The sequence below is a fragment of the Crocuta crocuta genome, unplaced genomic scaffold, assembly GCF_008692635.1.
Source record: "Crocuta crocuta isolate KB4526 unplaced genomic scaffold, BGI_CrCroc_1.0 scaffold28, whole genome shotgun sequence".
NCBI classification, from domain to species: domain Eukaryota; kingdom Metazoa; phylum Chordata; class Mammalia; order Carnivora; family Hyaenidae; genus Crocuta; species Crocuta crocuta.
Window position 1 is genome coordinate 7664249 of NW_027533256.1, and position 21208 is coordinate 7685456.

The 21208-nt window shown below is 35.4% G+C and overlaps 1 protein-coding gene across 2 annotated transcripts in view; it reads right to left on the minus strand.

Moving 5' to 3' along the window:
* The window catches only part of WAPL (WAPL cohesin release factor), an 84393-nt gene that overhangs the window by 44732 nt on the left and 18453 nt on the right, over nt 1-21208 (minus strand). The window contains exons 3-4 of one of the 2 annotated variants that reach the window (XM_077746390.1): nt 10543-11586; nt 8330-8430 (exon numbers count right to left, since the gene is read on the minus strand). In XM_077746390.1, the coding sequence (XP_077602516.1) occupies nt 8330-8430; nt 10543-11586 (1145 nt within the window). Of the gene's footprint in view, nt 1-8329; nt 8449-10542; nt 11587-21208 lie in introns of both variants that reach the window. The other variant, XM_077746389.1, reaches the window with a different exon arrangement.

Below are 21208 nucleotides of genomic sequence, written 5' to 3' on the forward strand. Positions count from 1 at the left end.
AACATGAAACGTAATTTCTTAAATATAAAACACCTACCATTACCACTATATTAATTTACACATATCATTTACCTAAATGCTTAAATTTTGATCCACTTATTTCCTCTATTCCTTTACACTCATCAAAACTCAATAGGTAAAAATTTAAATTTCCCCTATTTCTGTTTCTCAATGGCTCTCTCCTTTTTAACAACTCTGAAGTAGTCTTTTAGTGTCTTGAAGGCAAATGGATGACCTATTTCCTCTGAGCTATTTTATACCACTTAACTTCTTGTTGCTCTCTTCCTGAAGTAGGCTTCTAAATTCTTTACCTAGACAGTTTCATAAGAGTACATAACTTCCATGGGATCTAAAACATTTTTATTATTTTTATTAAGGTACAGTAACAGTGGGATCAAAGTTTCATTTTTGAAAATCACTGATCAACCTAAATAGTACTAACATATGTGAAGAAATTCTGACACAATCTCACTTAAAATAAAAGGGTTTTGGCAAATATTTCAGTAGGATGTTAAAAAAAGGAAATTAAAACACTGAAGTTAAGTCTCTTCAGGGAATATGTTATTTACGACTACTGTTTTAAGGGGTGCTTCACCCATATTACATTTTTCAAAGAAATTCTATTTCATAAGCTCTTCTGGTTCTATAAATTAACATCACTTTCTTAATTTTTCTCAGACATGATCCATCAACAGTAAATAGGTCCTCTCTTCTGCCTACTAGGTTATATGACCTGATTTACTTTAGGCCAGATTCCTTCATAATCGGGTCAAGTACATACACACTGCTGCCTAGAAGCCACATTAGTAGCAAGAAATGACTTCAATACTAAAATTAAAACCAAGTTAAAAACCTGAACACAAATGACTACAAATGAGTATCAAATTAACATAAACACATAGGATAAAATTACTTCAAAATTTGGGAACACATCATTATGACTTCATCCTTAGTGAAATAATCTAAAGACAACAAGAACTGGAAAAATCTTAAACTTCACTCAATGTACTTATTGTTCATAATAATACTGGTATTGCAATTTTAAAAATAATACATACTTAATAAAGCAAGTAAACTAAGTACAAACTTTCATAATCTTAAATTTGAAATGAAACTATCAATATGAACTCATAGTTTGTTTTTCTACATGTTTCATAGCTCCATCCAACAAAAGAACCTGTAAGAAAAATCTAGCCAGCACTCAGATCATGGTTTCTAAATACTATCCTCACACAGAAAGAACCAAGGATACTTGCATAAATGGATGATTCCGTGACTAAAACAGGTAAAATACAAGAGGAGTCTCAGGGGCGCTTGTGTGGTTTAATTGGTTGAGTATCAGACTCTTGGTTTTGGCTCAGGTCATAATTTCACAGTTTAGGTGTTTTAGGCCCATTTTGGCACAGAGCCTCCTTGGGATTCTCTCTCTCTGCCCCTCCTGCACTCTCTCCCTCAAAATAAATAAATAAACTTAAAAAAAAATACAAGATGAATATCAAGTCATCTCTTGTGTAGGAAGCAAGCATAGTACTCAGAGATGATGGGGTTGAGACGCCTGGCTGGCTCCGTCAGTGGAGCGTATGACTCTTGATGCTGACGTTGTGAGATCGAGCCTCACATTAGGTGTAGACATAACTTTTAAAAATAAAATACAATCTTAAAAAAAAAAAAGGATGACAGGTTATAGCAAAAGGACACAAAAGATACCTTGAAATGGTTCACACTGGCCAAATCTTATTGTAAATACATTTAATAAGTAAAAATTATTGAGTCTTCTCTGCTGTCAGCACAGAGCCCACTTTGAATCCTCTGTCTCCCTCTCTCTCTGCCTCTCCCTGCTTGCTCACTCACTCTCAAAAATAAAGAAGCATTTAAAAATAAATAAATAGGTGTGACTGGGTGACTCAGTCGGTTAAGCGTCCAACTTTGGCTCAGGTCATGATCTCACGGTTCGTGGGTTTGAGCCCTGCATCAGGCTCTGTGCTAACAGCTAGCTCAGAGCCTGGAGCCTGTTTCAGATTCTGTGTCTCCCTCTCTCTCTGACCTTCCCCTGCTCACATTGTCTCTTTCTCTCAGAAATAAATAAAACTCTTTAAAAAATTATTGAGTCTTGGGGCGTGTGGGTGGCTCAAACAGTTGAGTGTCCAACGATGGCTCAGGTTATGATCTTGCAGATCATGGGTTTAAGCCCCGCGTCGGGTTCTCTGCTGTCAATAAAGAGCCCACTTGGGATCCTTTGTCTCTCTCTCTCTCTGCCCTTGCTCAATGCATGTGTACACGGACTCTCTTTCTCTCTCTCAAAAGTAAACATTAAAAAAAATTATTGACTCTATAGTGTAGAAGAGAATGAGAGCAAGGCATAGGTAAAGGAGGAAGAACATCTCTAGAGAATTCTAGTTATTAAATGTGGAATAGCAATTTAGAAATCTCACCATTCTGCAACTGTCAGTGTAATAAATGATGCAGGCAAAGATCAACAATGGATGCTACAATGAACTGAAACATAATGAGGAAGAGGATATTCACATGGTGCCAAAGTAGCACCCAGAAGCTTGCTTACTATCTAAACTAATGGAAAAATATGCCTTTATTGAAGAGCTGGTGATCAAAACTTTCATTTGGTGGTCAAACAATATTAAGAGTAGAATAACCAAGTGTTATGTAGCTTCTAATGTAAAGCAGAATACACAATTATCACTTTGACTTATTCTTGTCAAAATGTTTAACCCTAACCTAATCAAACTTACAGACTTCCAGTGTTCTATACCACTATGCTACTGTAATATAATGGGGTAATGACTTGAAAGATATCATTGGAGGAAAAAATCCGATAAATTTTGAATGTGGAATATTCTATAAGAAAAGTAACATGAATTCCTTAAAATAAAATCAGTGCCACAAGAATTTTTAAAAGATGATGGGACTGTTTAAGGCTTAAGAAATATTAACAACTAAAGGATTATGATTTGGGGGGGGGGGAAAAAACCTAAAAGACAATTAGGAGATAGCTGGAGAAAATGAAATATGGACTAGACATCAGATAGTATCAAAAAATTGCTTATTTTTAAGAAGTTCATTCATTAGAGAGAGAAAAAGTGAGAGCAGGGGAAGGGCAGAGAGAGGGAGGGACAGAAAATCCCAATCCGGCTCTGCAGTCAGCATGCAGAGCAGGGCTTGAACTCATAAACCACAGTATCATGATCTGAGTTGAAATCAAGAGTCGGATGCTTAAAAGACTGAGCAACCCAGGCACTCCAAAGAATTGCTAATTTTTTAAAGTACTGTTATCATATAACCACAGTTGAATATGAGATTATCCTTTTTCTTTTAAAATGTATGCCATCTATAACTCCACAACTTTTAAATAAGACAGAAAAAAAGTGTGTGTGTGTATATATATATATATGTTACATATGTTAGGGGAGGAGACCATGTATATGCAACTGAGTCAAAATATTAACTGGAAATCAATCTAGGTAGAAGGATGTGGATATTCATCATACTGCTCTTTCACATTTTCTATTTATTTTGATTGTTTATAGTAAAAAGTCTAGAGGGAGGAAAAAAGTAGAAGGCTATAAATCAGCAGTTCTCAAAGCATGTGCTAGGGACCCATGAAACTCTTTCAATAATTTTCCCAGTAATAGTAAGATGTTATTTGCCTTTTTCACTATGTAGTCATTCGTTAAGGACAGTGAGAAAGCAATATTGGGTAAAGCTGTTGGTGACTTAGCATGAATCAAGATAGGGGGGCTCCAAACTGTGTAAGTAGTCATATTCTTTACTGTCATATACTTCCCAGTTAAAGAATAAAATGCAGTTTCATATAAGAAAAAACCTTTGGTGAAGGAATAAATATTATTAATTTTATTAAATCCCAACTGTCAAATACACTAATATTCCATATGACAAAAAAATACACATAAAACACTTCAGCTGTTGGGGGTGCCTGGGTGGCTCAGTCGGTTAAGCATCCAACTTCAGCTCAGGTCATGATCTCGCAGTTCGTGGGTTCGAGCCCCGCGTCGGGCTCTGTGCTGATGGCCAGCTCAGAATCTGGAGCCTGTTTCAGATTCTGTGTCTCCCTCTCTCTCTGACCCTCCCCTGATCATGCTGTATCTCTCTCTCTCTCAGAAATAAATAAAAACATTAAAAACTTAAAAAAAAAACCAAAACCACTTCAGCTGCATACAGAGGCACTTGGGTAGCTCATTCAGTTAAGTGACTGACTCTTGATTTCAGGTCAGGTCATGATCTCCATGATCTCACATGTTCGGGAGTTCGAGTCCCACATCGGGTTCCACACTGACAGTACAGATTCCACTTGGGATTCTGTCTCTCTTCCTCTCTCTCTGCTCCTCCCCTACTCATTCTCTCTCTCAAAATAAATAAATAAACTTTAAAAAAAAAACAACACTTCTGCTACATACAAAGTACAATGGCTTTGTCAAAGAAAAACATCTTACTGCTGAAGTTGCAAGCTGAACTACTCACTTTTTGCCTGGAAAACCATTCTTCTTTTTTTTTTTTTTTTAAGAGATAGGGTGGGGCATAAAGAGAAGGAGAGAGAGAATGCCATGCAGGCTCCACACTCAGCACAGAGCCCAATGAGGGACTCGATCTTACCATCCTGAGATCAAGACCTGAGCCAAAACAAGAATTGAACGCTTCATCAACTGAGCCACCCAGGTGCCTCTGGATCACCATTCTCTACTTGAAAAACTAATTGACAAGCTATGCTTGACTTGGTATTAGGCAGACCTTTTCTCAAAAATGAACAAAGTGGGCCTATCACTGTCAGTCATTCTCCTTGAAATATTTTCTGCCAATGAAAAATTTTCAACTTTTAAGCAATTAAAATTTTAGAGACCCTTTCCCTCTTACTATGAAACTGATAGCTTCCTAATACTTAAAACTTCTGATGACTCTGGCAGTGATACTAATGTGATTTTTTTAATACCATATAATGAGATGCGTCACCACTTGAAAAATCTGCAGAGAAATCAGTGTAACCAGTATTTTCCAAATCACCAATAGATGATGTTACAAAGCATGTATGTGTAAAAATTCCATTCAAAATGATGACCAAAAAAAGTGAAAGGCCAACAGATTTTACTGTAACAGTATTAAAGGTTCAGTGGCATGGTTTTAGATTCCAAATTGCAACTCATCCTTAAGAAACTCCCATTTGTTGAGTTTTGGTATAGTACTAAAGAACAACATTCACAATTACCTGAAAAGACTACTTAAAATACATATATGTGTGAGGCTGGATTTTCTTCATATATTTCAATCAAAATAGCACAATGAAATATACTGAATCCAGGGGCTATGAGAATCTGGCTGTCTTTCATAAAGCCAAACTTTAAAAAGATTTGCAAAAAAATGTAAAACAATGCTATTCTTCTCACTACTTTTTTTCAGAAAGTAATTTTCACAAAATGTTATATACTAACATGCAATAGGTTGTTGTTTTAAGTGAATTATTAATATGTATTTTTGAAATGCTTTCGCTTCTAATTTGATACTGATCTGCACATATAATTAAAAGATCTTAAAAAAAAAAAAAGTTCTTTGTGGTTCTCAGTAAATGTTTTAAGATTATAAAGTAGTCCTGAGACCAAAGTAATTGATAACTATTGCTCTGGAATTAATACATGCCATACACAATTTCATATAAACCAAAAGCTGCACCTAAGCAGTAATGACTATAGGCTACATAGTCCATACAGACTATATTCCGCACTGCCCTGGCCCCCAGCCCCTCACCCCAGAGCAAAATTCTGAAGTCTAAGTTAAGTTTATTGAAATTAGCATTAAGCAATTTTTTTTCTGGCAAGGGGGGTGGTCACATGGGGGTACAAAAGTATAGCACATTTTGAAAAGATTGCCAATTAGCTCTTTACAGAGGTAAAAGAATAAAAATAAAATGAGGCTGTAAGACTTGGCCTTACTCATCCTTGGACACCCTTACTGTTGGGCTGCTTGAAAGCAGTTCAATCTCCAAAAGATGTTGACAACTTGTAACTTTCAATAACAAAATTAACACAGAACAAGTTATAGAAGGATTTTTTAATGAACAGGTAAAGTCAAGCACATTATTCTGAATACCCATGCTGGACCATATTAAATGACTTACATAATGCATAAGAATGAAACTGCACCCCCCCCCCCAAAAAAAAGAATGAAGTTGGACCCTTAACTTATACCATATACAAAAATTAACTCAAAATGAATCAAAAACTTAAATGTAAGACCTAAAATATAAAATTCTTAGGAGAAAACATAAAGGAAAAGTCAAGCATCTGATTCAGCAATGATATCTGGCCACTAAAGAAAAAGCAAATTGGGATTTCATTGAAATTAAAAACTTGTGCATCAAAAGCACACCATCAAGACAGTAAAGGGACAGGTGACAGAATGTTCTACTGTGCAAATTATTTATTTGAGATTAATATTTAGACTATGTAAAGAACTCCTATAACTCAACAAAAAGACAACCTCAATTCAAACATGCACAAAGGGGAGCCTGGGTGCCTCAGTCAGTTAACCACTCCACTCGATTTCACCTCAGGTCATGTTCTCATGGTTTGTGAGTGCTGCTATGTCAGTGTAAAGCCTGCTTGGCAGTCTCTCTCCCTTTCTCACTCTTTCTCAGAATAAATAAACTTTAAAAAATTGTTTTAACTAAAAATTAAATTAAAATTAAAAAAATTTTAAGGAAAAACATCAGGAATGAGGGGCATTAAGGAAGACACTGTTGGGATGAGCACTGGGTACTTTTTATAGGAACAAATCACTAAATTCTATTCCTGAAATTATTATTACACTACATGTTAACTAATTTGGATTTGAATTTTTTAAAAAGATTTTTAATGAACAAGTTTATAAGACTGAAAAAGAAAAGAAAGAAAAAGAAAAAACCAAACATGCACAAAGGACACAAAAAGATGCTCAACATCACTGGTCAGGAAACGATGTAAATCAAACCATAATAAGATACCATTTCTCATCCATTAGAGTAGCTATTAAAAAAAAGAAGAAAGAGAAAAAATAGCTATTATCAAAAAAAGGGGGGAGCACATGGATAGCTCAGGTCTTGAGCTCCGGGCTCTGAGTTCAAGCCCCACAATGAACTCTGTGCTGGGCATGAAGCCTACTTCAAAATTAAACAACACAAAACTACGCAAAACAACACAACCCAGAAAATAAGTGTTGGTGAAGACATGGAGAAAATGGAACCCTCTGCTGAGAGAATGTGGTGAGAATGTAAAATGGTTTGGTCAAGGTATAAAAACGTGACAGTTAAACACACGCCTAACTCTCTCAAAAATTCTACTCCTATTTATCCAAAATAGGAAAGTAGGGACTCAAATGGCCAAGAGCTGAAAACAGTCCTAGTGTCCATCAACAGATGAATAAACAAAATGTGATAAATACAAAATGTCCTTCTAAGAGAAAGAAGAAGGGAAAGGGGGAGAAGGCCATGTGACGGAGGCAGACAACGGAGTTATGCAGCACAAATCAAGGAAGACCTGGACCCATCAGAAGCTGGAAGAAGCAAGGACGAATAGCCCCCTTAGAGTGTTTTAGAAAGCAAGACCCTCCCAACATCTTAGTTTTGGATTTCTGTCATGCAGAACTGTGACAGAATAAACATATTTTAAGTCAGCCAGTTTATGGCTTAACACTAATAAAAACAGTAACCTTCCATGTATTTATATCACCTAATAGAGTTGTCCCGGTGGACGGTAGAGTTTGGTCTTCTCATCAATAAAATACCCTTGAACAACAACAACAAATTTAGTATATACATACAATGGAATGTTCTTCCACCATAAAAAAGGACTGAAATTCTGATATGTGCTACAATATGGATGGACCCTGACAACATTATGGTTAGTGAAATAAGCCAGACACAGATAGTTAAGAATTGTATGATTCCACTTAACATGCAATAACTAGAATAGGCAAATTCATACAGACAAAAAAGTAGAATAGTAGAATAGACAAAAAGTAGAATAGCGTTTACCACACAGGTAGGGGCTAGGAGGACAGAGTGTTTGCTGCACATGATGAAATGTTTTGGATATAAATAATGGAATGGTTACAAAACACTGTGAATGTATTTAATATTACTGAATTGTACATATAATAAAAATTATGCTAGGTGTATTTTACCACACTTCAAAAAAATGGTTACAATTTTTAAAAAACTTTACTTACATCCTTTGAAAGACAAAATTTGTAATCTTCAGATTAAAAAATCAAGAGCTTAGCCCTCCAATAATATATAAATAATATAAATCACTGATAATACTTTACTTACCCGTTTGGGGCCACTAAAAATCTTTCTGGTGTTTTCTTTTGATTTATCTCCTTGTTTATTTGCGGGCTTCTTCACACTTTCAGGCACACCAGGCAAATCCTCTGTAAAATCCAAGTTTTCTGAAATGGTAATCAAAACTAGCTAGCTTTCTAATATTTCAAATTATCTACCAAACAACCTATGAACATTTGGGGAGTGTCATTTTGCGGGGTAAAAGAATAAAGAAAATAAAAGCATCATTCAGTTGACAAAATATTCCTAATGATATGAAGTCTCATTTTGCCATTCTCACCCCCTTGCCTGCCCCCTACTCTAGAAGAAAATCAGACACCAAGTTACTATGTATGTGCTTCAGTTTTATTGTGTAAGTGGCAAAATCAATTCTTTTCTAAAATAACTGCTGGATATCTATGGACACTGACATTGGGCGGGTATAGTTCAAACATACACACAGTATCTACCTTTTAACATTTCTCTAGAGCTTAAGTATACTGAATCATGCTGGCCTTCAAAGAATGTCTGCTTGCACCTACAAAAGTCACATTAAAAAAAAAAAAAAAAAGACAGCTATCCTTGGCAAAAGATATAAAATGACCTAGTACAATGTAGCTCAATGATTTGTGGGTCTTCATACAAAAATAACCAAATAATTAGATAAATTCCCAGTTATATTTTTTTCTATTCTAAACAAAAAAAGCAAAATAGGAAAATTTTTCAGTAGCCCAACACTTGAAAATGTTTGCTATTTCATATATCAGTTGAAGACCCAAATTCAAACTCTGGATATATCAATCAAATGGTCTCTAATTTTTAAATTTTATTTGGTATCAATATGAAGTTTTTGAAAGGGAGCCTGATGATCTCACATTTCAAAGCTTAAAAAGTTACATTACCCCAAAATGTAAATTTCAGCCAGAGATTTTTCAACTGCTGATCAGGATAACTTGCTATCTAAGTTAGCAGAAAGGGCTACGTAAATTACAGGAAGACAGGAACTCAGGTTCTGTGCATGATTACTTATCATCCCCCTGACAAAGCAACCGTAAAGCTGTCTGCCCCGTCAGATCTCATGTGACTCACAAAACTGCTGCAAACTTCAGTTCTCCAGAAGAGATACATAACAACACTGGCTGAATTCTGATAATCCCCTTATTTTATTTATTTATTTTTACAGTTAGGAGTATACAGTGAGCCCTTAGGGACTATTCTTATACAATTCTAGTTTTGAAAAGTGACTCTAATCTAACAAAACTAGGCCAAATAAAGCAAAATAGTAGGTTGTCTCAAGTATGGCTTAAAATGTACAAGACAATCTATATGTAAAAATACTATTAGAATTCTAATTCACCATAATGACACTTCTTGTATGACTTAAGAGGACAAAAACGTTATTTAGCAAGTAAAGCGATACAGAGGAACTATGTATTTGGTTAAATATATATAAATATAGCCTCTGGATCCCAGAGGATTTAGCTTACTGTTCTTCTCTCATCAATCAATCCACTTCACAAAGCCCTTGTCAGGTAACGACTTAATTATAGCAAAGCTAACCTACTTCTTGTGTTTGTCTCTCACAGTGGAAACTATCAACTCCTTGAGAGCCTCTAGTCAATACTGGCCCTACTATCTTAAGATACAAATTTTCACTGTTAAGAATGAATAAATACTTAACTAGCACTTTTCAATTTTATTAAATCAACTCGAGAGGATGATTTTTAAGATTAACATTTCTTTTTAACTTTAAACTTAAGATTTCTTGAGAATGTTTTAAACATTAGTTGATTAGTTTTGAGCCAACTACAAAGGCTTTTGATCAATTTTAATTTTCTAATATTTCCCTCATTGTAAATCATAATGTCCAAAATCTACCCTTAAGTCCCCACTGCATGGGGATTTTCAAAGTTGAAACACCAAGATGTCTAGTATCCCTGTACTCAGACACACATTTTAAAATTCTCAAGTGCTAAAGGCAGAATTAAAACACATATATGAAAAGACCCCAATCTATAAATTGATCCTTACAACGTGGAACTTGATTATGAACAATTAAAACACTGTACCTCTGGATAAGGTGCAATCTGTGGTTCTAAATAAATAGTACTTTTATTAAAATTAAACATAACACATTAAAATCAAGTATCTAGGCAGAAACTAAGTAACTGTTGATTTAAACTTAAAACACACTTACTTATAATAATTTTTTTAAGTCTTACCTGCATTATTAGTATTAGACTGACTGTCCTGGGAATTATCACTGTTTTCAGGAGGAGGCTGCAAGGAGGGTGATGAAGCTGTTTTAGTTCTTTTTTTGCTTGTTTTTCTTTCCACTTGACAGTCATCTTCATCATCATCTTCACTTTCACTGAGATCATCAAAGCCAAAATACTTAATTTTGTAATTAGAACTCCCAGATCCTCCTTCATCACCTCCTGTCTCATCATGATCTTCAAAACCAAAAAATTCAAGTTTAACATCCTTTTTGGATTTAGTATTACTAGGTCGAAATCTAGTAGTGGTCTTAGAAGTTGCAATATCTGCCTTTTTTCTTAGACGGCCAGCTTCTCCCAAATCTGCAGGGGTTGATGCAGTGAACTCATCCATGCTACGTTCCATAGTATCCTGAATGGTAACATTACAAACTGACAAGCAAGATGGATGTAAAACAGTGTAATCTCTAGTCCGTCCAACCGTCCCTCTAAAACTGGTCCCAGAACTTCCACTGCCTTTCTTTGCCTGATTCAGGCCATCTTTACTTGATTCACTGTTTGCTTTGGCTAAGGCCTGACTGGTGCCGTCCATTAGCTTATCAAAATTTGATGCTCCTTGTGAGGATTTTGCTTTATTCGCCCTACAGTACGTCCTACAGTTGCTTGGCCTAAGAACACTTTGCACGATGTCTTCCTCAATGGCTTCATTCAGATTTTCCAACCGGTTTTTAAAATCCTCATCCTTCATCTCCAAAAGAGGATTACTATCCAAACTTAAAATACAATCTTCTGATCTGATATCTTCAAAATCATTATCCCATTCATACAAACCAGTTCTTACAGATCCTTTAATGGGAGATATTTCTGATGGAGATTCTGACCCTTTTCCAGGTTGGGAGTTCCAAGTATCATTTGTTTCCTTGATTTCATCAGCTTTGTATCCAGAAGCTACTGTCGTTTCTGCATTGGATTTCTTAGTACTGTCTTCAGCATTTTTGTAAATATGGTGACTATTCTTTTCATATTCTTCACTAAAATTCTCCACTTTATCTATAAAAATTAAAAATAAGTCAAGGATAAAAACATAAATGACATCAACGTTAAAGGTAAGAAATAACAAGGATATCTACCTAAGAGCACAGAATTAATCTTGAAATAATTGCAATAAGGTTATTAGACAGTGAAGAAATTAATGAATGTTTACGTATTTTGACACTTCCCCTTCCACCTTTTAAAATAGAGCTCTCATGCCTTTTAGTGACCTCTCCCTAGTCATTCAAGTCCCTTAAAATTGTTATTCTTAATTCAAAAGATTGACAGTGTTAAGCAACTAGATCAATTCAGAATTAAAGGACTCAGCCAAACCTTCTTAGAGATTATTATGGGTTTTTCAAATTAAATGCTTAAATTATAATTTATTTAGTAGAATCTAAACAGTGTAACACAATAAATGAAAACATTCTGGCAGTTTATTTCTCTGGTGTAGGGCTGCCCATAAGAATATGCCAGCTTTGTCTAGAAACCCATCTCAGGGTCAGGTTTCTTTCTCTAGTTCTGTTTCCATTCTTTCTCCTAATCCTAAAAGCCATATAACTTCAAGGATTTTTTTTTTCTTTTTTTAACAGCTGCTCTGGTGCCTAAGTGGCTATCTATGCATATCAGCAAGCAGTAAATCTTACACTTACTCTTCATTTTGTACTTGGGCAATTCATTTTTACTATCTTTAATTTCTATCATCATAAACATTTTTTGTTAACCTTTCTAAACGAGAGATGAAAATATGATTCAAACTGGTATGATGATTAACTCTCCCAGCACTTAGCAGTAGAAAAAATAATGGCAAAATGTTTATGCCAAACTTCCTGTTTATAATTAAAAAGTGCACTTACATTTAAGAAAAGCCAATTACAAATCTCAATTAACAAACCATCAAATCTAGACAAAGGGATGATTTTACATGAATCTGATGCACAATTCTTAATACTACCCAATGGGTTTAAATATAATTTAACTTGTTAGGTTAATGTTTACTTACCTTTAGAAGGGACCTAATATCTGTTTTATTCTTAGATACTTCCCAGCAGAAAGCAAGGAATTATAGTTTTTCATAATCTCAGAAGTACCAATCACTAAGCCTAAGATACTGAAAAGCTGAAAATTAAAAGCTGACTCTGACATCTGAGATCTTAAATGGAACAGAAGCAAAGCAAAGTCTAAACCAAACCAGAAGAAATACCATCAAGGCTTTTACTTTTACTTAACAAATAGAAAGAGTAGTCGTAGCCGAGCCTGGAGACTTAATGTTGTCCTGGTTAGATAAGCTCTTCAGAGCTCAGGCAAGACCCCTAACTTCAGGAGTTTTCCTAAGAGCTTCAATTTCCTCATCTGGTCAGAAGAGAAGTCAGTGACCTAGACTACTTTATAGCCTTCCTGAAGGAATTACTTCCTAATGAATACATTATGGGAGTGCTTAGTATGCTTAGCCACACAAAGGTCTGTGAGATGTCATTAAATGTACTATCACATCGCTTTTGTAACTGCATAGCATTCTACCATTTTAATGCCACAAATTTTATGTAGGCTGTTTCTGTTTTCTGACTAAAAAACAAAGACCAGCATTTACATGAACAATAAATGTCAGTATCCCTATCTGTAAAAACTACCATTTCAGGAGGCACCTGTGTGGCTCAATCAGTTAAGCATACAACTTCGGCTCAGGTCATGATCTCACAGTTTATAAGTTCAAGCCCCACATCAGGCTCTGTACTAACAGCACAGAACCTGTTTCAGAGCCACTGTCTCCCTCTCTCTCTCTGCCCCTCCCCCTCTCAAAAATAAATAAACATTAAAACAAATAAAATATATTGAATTAAAAAGACAAAGAACTACTACTTCAGGGCGCCTGGGTGACTCAGGTGGTTAACCTAAGTGTCCAATTTCAGCTCAGGTCATGATCTCACAGTTCATGAGTCTGAGCCCCATATTACCCTCTCTGCTGGAGCTTGCTTTGGATTCTGTGTCTCCCTCTCTTTCTGCCCGTCCCTTGCTGGTGCTCTGTCTCTCCATCTCTCTCGAAAATAAGTAAAACAATCTAAAAAAAACTACTTCAAGTTTCACTTTAATTTCTCCAAAAATCAGAGAGAATGCATGTTGTGTTACTATTCTTATAAATAAGACATCTTTCATATGTCTTTGTTGTCAGGTTATCATATAAATCTACTTTAAGCATAGAATAATAAAGAGTCCTACAGAAAATATTCTCATTAAAAGTTATAACTAAAAGTTACTAAAAGTTATAACTAAAAGTTCTCCACAAGAGTATTCTTATATACAAAATAAACACCTTCCATAGCCCTTCATCACTTAGCTCTGGAACAAGCTTTACAACTAGATCAGAAGAGAGCAAGGCCATCTTGTCCTAAAATGCAGGACAATTACTTTCAACTGCTTTCCTCCCTCAAATATCCCAGCTTCTCTGTCACATAAACTCTGTTTGATATCTTAAAACATCAAGTGATTAAAAACAGTAAATAAAATAAGTTCTTTTCTTCCAGAGAAGCTATACTTTACTGTTTTAATCTAAACTGACTATATAAACAGAAGTATGTTCCTAGCTAACACAGGTTTAGGAGTTCAATGAATGTGTGCCAATTCTGCCACTTTCAGGGTAAAATGAGGCCCTAAGCTCAGGCCATTTCTTCACCAAAAAATGAACTAACAAAATATTTCTGAAGGGCTAGATGAATACATAAAAGATAATATATTTAAGTACGTCTTACAGGTTATACATCACATAAATGCAAATTACCATAACTATTACCACTATGCCACAATACAGAACATATTTTTAATAATCTTTTAGCAAGACTTTCCTTAGTGGGCTCTAACCTGTAAGTTCACCAATACTCCTTTATGTGTCCTGTGCCTACCAGTTTCATCCAAGGAATCCAAAATCACATTCTAAGTCCTACTGTTTCTCAAGCTAAGGGTGAAGACTGGATGTATAGAAAGTTGTTAATTTAAAACTTAGCCCAGCACCATCTGCTATCAGATACTTAATGTTTTTTAATATCACTTGATTTTATTTTTAAAATTTTTTTCTTCAAGTAATCTCTACACCCACCATGGGGCTTGAACTCACAAACCTGAGATCAAAAGCAGTACGCTCTTCTTTTTTTTTTTTTTTTTTTTTTTTTTTTTAAAATNCATCCAGGAGCCCCAACATCACTAGATTTTAGCAACACTAGTTACTCAATCTTTTGTATGTTAGGTAATATATAAAGGAGGGAATTTATCTTAATGAAAAAAACACATAACAAGCATGGGGTTAAACCACATAACTAAGCCAATACCTAGATGTGTATAAGTTTGGCAAGCCTTATTATCTCTCTAGGCCTCATGCTGCTTATCTAAAACATGGAAAGCAATGGCACATAAAAGATTAATTAAATGCCCACTATTCCCTTAAAGATTCTTATTTTGAAAGGAAATGGATAATTCCCTTAACAATAAAAACACAAACATGTCAGTCCTTACAATAATAGAAGTATATAGCTTAATTATTCAAAAAAAATTTTTTTTAATCTTTACTTATTTTTGAGAGACAGAGACAGAGAGAAGAGTGAAAGCAGGGGAGGAACAGAGAGAGAAACACAGAATCCAAAGCAGGCTACAGACTCAGAGCTGTCAGCACAGAGCCTGACACGGGGCTCAAACTCACAAACTGCAAGATCATGACCCAAGCCGAAGTCAGACACTTAACCAACTGAGCCACCCACGTGCCCCTAGTTTTATAAAGAAAAATAGATAGGTGGGATAACAAGTATTCTGTGAGTGAAGGATACTCTTTGAAGTATTTAAAAAATTGAGACGGTTAAATTTGATCAGAGATTTATGAATGGGTTTCACAGTTTCTTCACATTTTGTGAAACTGTATGAATATTTGCACATATTTCTCAGGGAGAGTATACATAGTTTCAGCAAATTTTCAAACTAAAATATATTTTCAGTGGTTTAAAAGAGAAAGAGGGATGCCTGGGTGGCTCAGTTGGTTGGGAGTCCAGCTTCGGCTCAGGTCATGATCTCACAGTTTGTGGGTTCGAGCCCCGTGTCAGGCTCTGTGCTGACAGCTAGCTCAGAGCCTGGAGCCTGCTTCAGATTCTGTATCTCCCTCTCTCTCTCTGACCCTCCCCTGCTCACACTGTCTCTCTCTCTCAAAAATAAATAAAAATACATTTTTAAAAAATTAAAAATACAAAAGAGAAAGAGAAGGAGCAAAATATGTGCACAACATCAGTGTATACTGACTGTGGAATTTCAAATCTCTATGGGAAAGATGGATTATTCAATAAAGGTACTGGAATAGCTGAAGGAAATAAATTATATTTGATATTTGATAATAAATCAAATATTAAATATATTCTAGATTAATCAAAAACTTGATTATGGAAAATGAAACTATACACATATTATAAAAAAGAATTTTTAAAAAATACTTTACACTGGAATGGAGAAATTCTTTCTCAGATATAAAGCCCATAATCCATATTAACTTACATAAAATCTAAAATTTCAGCATGTTAAATAAGGTTAAAGGAAACAAAATGTGAAAAACATTAATTGCAAATAGTATTACCAAAGAAGAGGTAAATTTCCTTCATTTAACAAGAGTTCTTACATATCCAGATGCATTAGAGACCTACAATGGGGGATAAATGCAAAGTTTATAGAATACAGCAGTGTATCTTTAGGACCTCAGAAGAGGTAAGTTTTTTTAAACCAGATACAAAAAACACTAACCATAAAGGAAAAGAAAGAAATTTAATTTCACCAAAATTAAATCTGTCCATAAAACAATACTATTTAAGAACTACCAGACAAACTAGAGTGGAGGGTATTGAGACTATATAAAGAATGCACATAACTCACTAATTAAAATATGTCTAATAAAAAAATGATCAAGAGACTTGACAACTCACTCAAAAAGAAAGGATGTTCAACAAACATAAAATATATATATATATATATTTTTTAAATGTTTTTTATTTATTTCTAGGAGAGAGAGANGACGCTTAACCGACTAAGCCACCCAGGCGTCCCAAACATAAAATATATTAAAAGATGCCTAATTCAATTAGGAAGGTGCAAATTAAAACCATAATGAGATACCATGACACAACCACCAACAGAACTAAAATTCACAATATCAAGTACTGTGGAGACGGTAAAGCAACTTCAACAGGTGGTAAAGGAAACTGAACTTTGGCATTATCTATGAAAACTAAACTTATGACACAACAATTTCATTTCTAAGTACTTACCAAATAGATACCCATGCAAACATACACCAAAAGATGTACTAAGCTGAACCATATAAAACCTCCGTTTTAAAAATAATCAAATATTAGCAATTCCACATGGTTCAACATAACAAAGAATGCCCATAGCAACATCATTCCAAAACAATGAAATCTAAATATTCATTAACAGGACAGTCAATACAGCAGTCTGCTCATACAAAGAAATTCTACAGAGCAGTAAAGACAAAACTACATTTCTAGGGCACCTGGGTGGCTCAGTCAGTTAACCCTCTGAATCTTAATTTCAGCTCAGGTCATGATCTCAGGGTTTGTGAGATCAAACCCTGCATCAGGCTCTGTGCTGATAACACAGAACCTACATGGGATTCTCTCTCCCTTTCTCCAGCTGGTGCACAAAAGCTCTCTCTCAAAATAAATAAATGTTTTCAAAAACGTACATGTCAAAGAAACAAACATACCCTTGAAGCAAGCAGTTTTATTTACAAGCATTTACAAGGAGTATGAAATAAACATAAGTAACAAGGAAACTCACTACAACTTTGTTTCCTGGTGTTTGCCTTCATACACAATACAACTATCAATAATGAACTACTCAAAGTATCATACAGCCACATATCTAAATACTATGTAGCTATTAAAAAAGAATGAGGCAGATCTCTGTTATGTAGAGATAAGGTCCTTAAGGATGGGACAAGGGAAAAGCCCTTTCTATCTCTTGAATTGCCTACAGTCTGAGAATAGTCTGTTCATATACTTAAAAGAATAAAAACTGCCAAAGGTACATATTAAGTACCTTAAACAGTAACAATTGTACTGCAATTACTTTTTTTGGACCCTTTATCTTTTAAAGAATTCTACTTATGTATGAAATACAATGTCTGGAATTTGCTTCAAAATAATCCATTAAAAAGGAGTAGATAGGAATGCTTGGGTGGCTCAGTGTTTAAGCATCCAACTTTGGCTCAAGTCATGGTCTCGAGGTTCACAAGTTTGAGGCCCTCATCAGGCTCTGCTGAAGCTGGAACCTGCTTCAGGTTCTGGGTCTCCCTCTCTCTCTCTGCCCCTCCCCCATTGGCACTGTCTGTCTCTCGAAAATAAACATTTAAAAAAAAGTAGATAAGAATAAAAATGAAACAAGACTGACCATGAATTAATGCTTAAGGAAGCTAGATACATACACACATACACAGATATACACATCTGTGTAACTATATGCTAGTATGTATATACATACTAATAACAACATACATACTTCCCTCATCCTTATAAGAAAATGAATATATTTTCTTTCACTTTCATCAAATCCATCACACAGATAAGGAAAATTGGGCCAGCGAGGTTAATGACACAGTTACCAATTAAATAAATGGCCAAAAGACCCCCCAAAAAGATCCACCCTGAGTTCTATTACATTATACTACCTTTGGTAGCAGCTTAAAATTGAAATACTGAAGCAGATAAACCATCGTAATCCACATTAACAGAAAAAATCCAGATGAAGTTAAACATCTAATGTTTTGGACAAATACGTATCATATGATTTGCTGAAGGTTAAATTTAAACAAAGCTTTTGACTTTTGACTAAGACGACTGTACAGATAAAGGAGCTTTGGAGATGATTACTGACTAAATACAGGTAAGGTAACTAGAAAAGTTAATTTGGGGGGCGCCTGGGTGGCTCAGTCAGTTAAGCGGTCGACTTAGGCTGAGGTCGTGTTCTCGCGGTTCGTGGGTTCGAGCCCTGCATCAGGCTCTGTGCTGACAGTTTGGAGCCTGGAGCCTGCTTCCAGTTCTGTGTCTCCTCTCTCTCTGCCCCTCCCATGCTCATGCTGTCTCTCAATAATAAATAAACTTTTAAAAAAATAAAGTTAATTTGGGCAATAAGGGGTACCTCCATTACATGCAAGCTACTTTTAAAGATTGGAGTGGTTGTCATGAGAAGGGGAAACAAGCATATTCTATATGTAGAAATCATTCAATTCACTGAAACTATAAGGACTGATGAGCAAAAATACTACAGATCAATTAGAACTGTCCAACAAAGGGAACGCCTAGGGATGAGAGTGTACAACCTTGTCATAAAAGAAGTGTTTACAAAAAGGGACTTGATTAAAATCAGTTAATTCTGCTCAGAAAAAGACACTGTTAAGAGAATGCAAAGACAAGCCACAGACTCAGAGAAAATGTCTGCAATAAATATACTTTATAAATAGGGAGAGAGGCAAACCATGAGAGACTCTTGAATGCTGACAAAAACTGAGGACTGATGGATGTGGGGGGGAGGGGGGATGGGCATGGAGGAGGGCACTTTGGGGATGAGCACTGAGTGTTATGTGGAAACTAATTTGACAATAAACTATTTGTAAAAAAAAATAAATAAAATTAAAAATATATATACTTTAAAAAAGCCTTTATACAAAGATATAAAGAACTCTTAAAGTTCAATGAGAAAATAAACAATCTAATTAAAAATGAGCAAAAAAAAAATGTGAACAGATATCAGCACAGAAACTATACTGACATCAAATAAGCACATGAAAAATGCTCGTCATTAGGGAAATGCAAAAAGCTAATTTCCTTATATACGAAAAATTCTTGGGGTGCCTGGGTGGCTCTCAGTTGGTTAAGTGTCCGACTCTTGATTTCAGCTCAGGTCATGATTCATGACCTTGGGGGGCACCAGGGTGGCTCAGTCGGTTAAGCGTCCGACTTTGGCTCAGGTTATGATCTCACCATTCATGGGCTCAAGCCCCGTGTGTCGGGCTCTGTGCTGACAGCTAGCTCAGAGCCTGGAGCCTGCTTCGGATTCTGTGTCTCCCTCTCTCTCTCTGACCCTCCCCTGCNCTCTCTCCCCCCCTCTGTCTCAGAAATAAATACAAACATTTTAAAAAAATGACCTTGGTTCATTCATTAGTTCAAGCCCCACATTGGCTCTGCACTGACAATGCAGAGCCTGCTTGGGATTACCTCTCTTCCCCGTCTCTCTGCCTTTACCCCCCTCACGTGCCCTCTCTCAAAATAAATTTAATAAAAATTTTTAATGAAAAAAATAATAAATTTGTACACATCAGGAAGTCCAACATCCCAGCAAAAAAAGCACTAGAGACAAAGAAACATTTTATACAAAAAGAAACAGAAACAAATAACTTATGAAAAAATACTTTATTTCACCTCTGATTCTACCCTGCCTGCACTCTCCTAAAAATAAATAAATATTTAAAAATAAATAAAAGTACAAAAAAAAAATCAAAGTACAGGGGTGCCTGGCTGGCTCAGTCAGTGGAGCATGCAGCTCTTAATCTCAGGGTTGTTGAGTTCAAGCCCCACATTGGATGTATGTATTACTTAAAAATAAAATCTTTTAAAAATTACCAATTTTTAAAAATCAAAAACTAAAAAGGTACACAGTGTTATATGTTCATTATAACTCAATAAAGCTGAGGGGGGAAAAAAAACAAAATAAAACCAGTCTGAACTATACTTATACTTACTTAGCCCTCAGTATGTGCCTGGTACTTTCCACATACTTTCCACACCTTAATTCATTTGATTTCATAGCAACCTTTTGAGGGAGGTACTATTAAAAGTTCATAAGCCCTTATCGCAATTTCAACACCCAAAAAGCTCTGAAAACTAAATTTTTTCATAATACATTCTGAAACAAAACCTGACCTCACCTAAGTGAGGCTATTTACAGTATTTGTCCTACTTAGGAATGTATTTTCTTTTTCTGAACAAACACTGATTAGAATGCTGCCTCAGACTCTGATGGGGTATTAATGTACCCCACATTTTCTATATTCCAAATTAGTCCTGAATTCCAAGACAAATCTGGCCCCAAAGGTTTCAGATAAGGAAACGTGAACCTGCATCTCATTCTGCAGATGAAGGGTAATAGACATAAGTTACTGTCTGACAGTCACACAGTTATTAAGTGGTATTTGCAAAATAAATCAACTTAAAAAGAAAACAAAAGTACTGGAAGCAACCCAAAAGTCTCACATCAACAAGAAACCATTTAAGGAATTTATACCACATACAGAAATGGACATAACCATGCAGCAGTATTTTAAATAAAAAAGGGGGTCTGGGTGGCTCAGTTCATTAAGCATCCGACTCAGTTTCCACTCAGGTCACGGTCTCGTGGTTTGCCTGTTCAAGCCCTGCGTCGAGCTCTGCACTAACAGTATGGAGCCTGCTTGAGATTCTCTCTCTCTCCCTCTTTGTCTAGCCCTTGTATGGGCGTGTATTCTTTCTCTAATAAATAATCTTAGAATTATCCCCAAAACATATTAAGAGAAAGAGCAAGGTACAAAATGACATGTTAACATTTGTGGATTTAAATACACACA